The sequence below is a fragment of the Opisthorchis viverrini genome (genome assembly GCF_000715545.1).
Source record: "Opisthorchis viverrini unplaced genomic scaffold opera_v5_55, whole genome shotgun sequence".
NCBI lineage: Eukaryota > Metazoa > Platyhelminthes > Trematoda > Opisthorchiida > Opisthorchiidae > Opisthorchis > Opisthorchis viverrini.
In genome coordinates, this window is record NW_008751709.1 from 103,800 (window position 1) to 108,668 (window position 4,869).

Here is a 4,869-nt window from a genome sequence, read left to right on the forward strand (position 1 = left end):
CATAAGTAACAGTCCGCTGAAAAATCACATCCAGGGGGTGATAGCGCACTGTTTTTTGTACTGCCACCATCATAGAAAGCACGATGAGCTGCACGTTTAGAAAAGCCCCCCGGCATGGTGTCAGGTTTCGACTGACCAATAACAATAAGCCTCAAGAAATAGATTTCATCTTATATCAACATGGCTTGTCACTACATGAGAGAAACAATTCTGATAATACAGAAACTCATAAAACATGTTGGACTAAATAGCACTCTGTGTCTCCGGGAGTCCACGCGAAAGTGTTTGGTTTTCCGTTGCGGATATACTGTTGTCGATGACCTCAAGATTCAAAATGATTCTGCTCACCTGCATACGTACTCTGTGAGAGGTTGCTACCAACACACACGGGTTCAAGACAGCACTTAGTGTGATGAGCAGGATGCCGACTTGTTGGAGCACAGAACCCGATGCATATGGGACTATGCCCGAGTTACCCAAAATGTATTTGACGGCTTCGTATAAATGAAGCACCAGTAGGAAACCTGCCATCATTGAAGTCGTTAGGATCAACCGTTTAACATTACTCCGAATAAACTGACTGCCTTCTTGGCCAGTAGTCGGACGACGTAGCACGTGGATGACATATGCATGAGAACTGATCATAACGAACGCAGGTAGCACGTAGTTAAAGAGCGTCCACAGATAAGCCTGTACTTCAAAGAATTGCTCGATGACGTGTCCATCGAAAGCGAACTGGGAGTTGCATTGATTCGATTCGTATCGGCGCAGGAAGAAATTGGGGATGAACAAGAACAAAGTCATCCCCACTTCGTAACAGTAGCATCCGATAATCAGTTGGATCTGGCGCATTTTATACTGACTCGGGTAACAAACGGCATAGAAGCGATCGAATGATATGCATGTTAAGTTTTGCACACTAGCCACAACTCCCAACCAGAACAAATTATCTTTGTACCAGAGATAGCAGAGAGCCTCATCCAACGTAGGCACACCTGTGTCAATTTCCGACCCAGCGAGCTTGGATGTGAATATAATCAAACAAGTGTATGCATCGATCACACTTTGAGTTCGAAGTAGGAGTGTGGTGATGCGCGAACTCATTCTGCATTGACAGAGGACGTACAACTGGATTGTGTTCAACAGTGTTCCAACAAAACCAAGGTTGGAAATTAGCAATCGCACAAGAAACGCAGTTTGATCCATTTGCATCAAGGTCCCATGTGTATGCCTGTTTACCATGGTTCTTTTTATTGCAGGGGAGATTGTACACCCACGACGGATGTGATTGGACGACATATGCCTCACCACCTATTGGGCTGAGAAAGTTGATAAACCCATGCCTCTCACGCAACGCAAATAACATGAGGATGGGAAGTATGATTGTACACACGACTTCGTTGGGAAACAGTACTCGATGGATTCTAATTTTCATGCATGATTTCTGAAAATGTGCGGAGATCCAAATCGTAACGTTTTCCTCCACTTTTATATAACTGTGTGAGTGGTAAAGGAATTTATCTACTTTAAAAATTTCACGTTCAGCCTAACCATATTTTTTTACCGAATAAATCAAGTAGACTGATTAGCAGCGGCGTCTAGATTACGCAATGATCGTTTTGTGAGCAAACGGGTACAAAAGGGAGTTTACGCATGATTTACGGTTGACACAGTCACGTCTAGTGTTTAGAATACCTGCACCACTGTTGTCCCCTCGAGAGGGAGGCGGTTATTGGCAGGTAGTCCTGAAATTTGACTGCCTCCGGTGTACGGCTGACGGTAAATTCGACCGAGCTAGCAAAATGTAGTTGAAAGGAATACTAATAAAAAAAACGCCAGAACTATGTACGGTCCGGATGGAGCATTGCATTTTTTTCTCAGACGAGCACCGATCACGAGTTTGTTGAACTTAAAAAATGGCAGCATTTGATTCGAGATTAGAAATTATTGTGGAATAACCCAAGCCTTGATGGTTGGTTCACGCTGTCATAACCCAGCAACCCAGTACAGCAATTCATCATAAGCCGACCAGATTAGAAGTATTCTGGTTGCTAGGGTCTTCCATTATATGCTGGATTGTTCGGACACGGTTAACATAATTAAAGCACGATTATACTGAAGGTGAGAAATGATAACTTGCTGCCGACTCATGTGCTACTTGATTCACTTCCTGAAGACAGAAACTAGCAGCATAAAACTTTCTCATGTTTTAGAAACAGACTAAAAATACCGAAGATCCTCGCAAACAGACTGCAGCATTGAGTTAACAATTTAGTGACCAGCGGTTTAAAAACCCACCCCGTAATGTTCAACCATCGTACAAACTGTTCGCTAAATACACGCTTAATATATCAGATGAACACCTCATTGTAAACACCACTGCCACAGACCCCGATGAAGACAGGTGATTCGAACAGCCGTTTGCCAGCCTCCAGTGACCAACTGGTAACAACATACCTCATATTGTGAAGTGTCAGTGGATTACTTAATACCGGCTAGCTTACGTGTAAACCTGGACACCTAGGGTGAACGGTTTCAAAAGTGAAAGTCAAATTTAATGACAATTTTTAGCTACTTGATTTTAGCTGACCGCATTCTGATCCCCCAAAACCCTACAGAAAGATGAGTTCGGGAAAACGGATTTATGGAGAAATTGTGCTCTAGCATCGGATTTGAGCCCATTTTTCGGTCAACCCCGAGTGAAGCGTGATCTTCTATTTACGCTGAACTTTCGGGGCTCATGATGGATCCTAGTAGACTGTGATTGCTATTATAAGTGGCCCGAAATTTCTCAGTTGTCATACGTATCCAGTTCAACTCTCTGGTTACACCTTGCCGCAACATTTGATGTAGGTTAGTCATCGTTTCCAACAATATTCCCTAATTCACTTATTGGAGCTTTACAGACTCGCAAGTTACGTTGCACCGCGCATTTATGGACACCTACCTAGTACGTGTTGTGAGTGAGAACACCTGCACGTCTTGTAGGCACGTCTAAGCGCAAGAAATTACTTAGGTGGTATTTCTTTACAAATTTACCGTACGAAGCCAGGCCAATCATTACCTCGAAATTTATCCCCCATCTAATGCGTTTACCGGTAGATGAGCTAGAATTGCCTTTGTCTCTCTAAAACCATTGCTACACATTAGCAAACGCATTCTCCGAATGAAGCTAGCTTCTAACTTCCAGTAGGATGCGCACCTGAGGAATTCCAGCAAAGATGATCCTGTGAACGTGGAAAACATCCCTGCTGGGAGTTTTGGTTCTCATCCTTGTCATTTTTTGTTCAGATTATGGGTACACTTCTCTGTTTCTACCAACGTCTATCTTATTCGATAGGAAGCGAATGGCCCCCTTCCAAACACATATTTCAGTACCTTCAGGCATTCTGTTGAACAGATTCCTAATCGGCCCGAAGGACAAACCACCCTCGAAACCCAAAATGTACTACGTTATCTGATTCGCCTCCCGCTGATCAGAATGCTGATGCGGAAACTTGTGGTAAGCCCTCGGTGTAAGGCGTACGAATGACCACTTTCGAACTATAATGTTCGGTCTAAATTATGGTGTTACACGGAATCCTACTCAATCATTTACTTGAATTATTACTCTGGCTTGTTTCCGTCACAAACACGAGTTAAATCATGCGCACCTTGGTTGTTTCACCCATCTATCAGTGTGATAGTTTTTTGACATATGACGTCTGATATTTGTTCATGAATAGACGAACTGGGCTCAAAAATATCCGTTTTTTTCTTTTACATATTTTCCTAATAATTTGAACTGTGCATGTATATGCTGATATGTCAGTACAGGACGTCGAGGCGTGCGCGTTTTCATGCCGCTTCACAGATATTACAGAAGGCGCCACGACGGATTCACAAAACATCTGCTCAGTGTAAGGTAAGATTATGATTGACGCTTCCCCATTCGTGCTTTAAGACCGCCACCAACTCAGTCTTGGCGTCTTAGAAGATTGGTTCTATGTATATTTGCTGTAGTGGTATACTGTACGCAATCGTACTAGGATGGGGTATTAGTAAATGAGTCACAATTTGGAATATGGACGATCTCCACTTGAGGATACGAGAGGCGCCTATCCTGTGCCATTCTCTTTAGACATTTCACACTTATGTCTACTGATGGTAGTGAGCTATACGTTACTCCAATGCATCAGTTTGATTATCAGATGAGTGTTGCCACAAGCCCGTACCTTTAGCCCAAAAGTGGTTTATTCACTGCACACCATGCTTGTAATACATTCATGTATCCATTACGGTGGTGTAGATTTTATTTCGATCACTAATTATGAAAGGGCTCTATGGTCATTTCATCTTAGGTCAAGTAGAACTGAAGACGCTTTAACAACGTTGTCTAAACGCAATGACAGTTCGCTTGAATTAAAAGATAGCTTCCTCTGGATGTTTCGTGGGTGAAAACACGAGACAAGAGCCCATACAGAGAACATTAGTAGTCCAATAGTATAAATCAAACATGCTCTGTCGGTCCAAAAAATTATTTATCTTACACGAGGCAGACTGGAACTATGTTTGGTTCCGAAGAACACACCTGAAAAACCTTGTAATGCCGAGTTCAAAAATGTTAGTGTTAGGCGGAATTCCACACCGACACCACTTTATCGCTCGCAGTTGGGCGCTGCTACGGCAAAGAGCCTATCCCGCAAAAGACTGGCCGAACGTTCGGATGGCTTGGCGGTCCGGCATTAAGGCGAGCTCTGAGTGGTCGTAAGCCAGGATCTAACGGCCAATCTCGACCGAGTACTGGTCAAATACCGTTTGCCAATGGTACATCTAGAAGACGTCAGAATTTCCAAAAAGGTTGTCGCCGTATCTATATATATATATATA

General features: G+C 43.1%; 1 protein-coding gene across 1 annotated transcript; it reads right to left on the minus strand.

The window, feature by feature from the left end:
• Positions 1–243: 243 nt before the first annotated feature.
• Positions 244–1,242, minus strand: T265_03601 (hypothetical protein; the record flags this gene model as incomplete). Its single annotated transcript, XM_009168136.1, has 1 exon — positions 244–1,242. One exon carries the CDS (start codon positions 1,240–1,242, stop codon positions 244–246), a length of 999 nt encoding a protein of 332 aa, XP_009166400.1.
• Between the last annotated feature and the right edge of the window lie 3,627 nt (positions 1,243–4,869).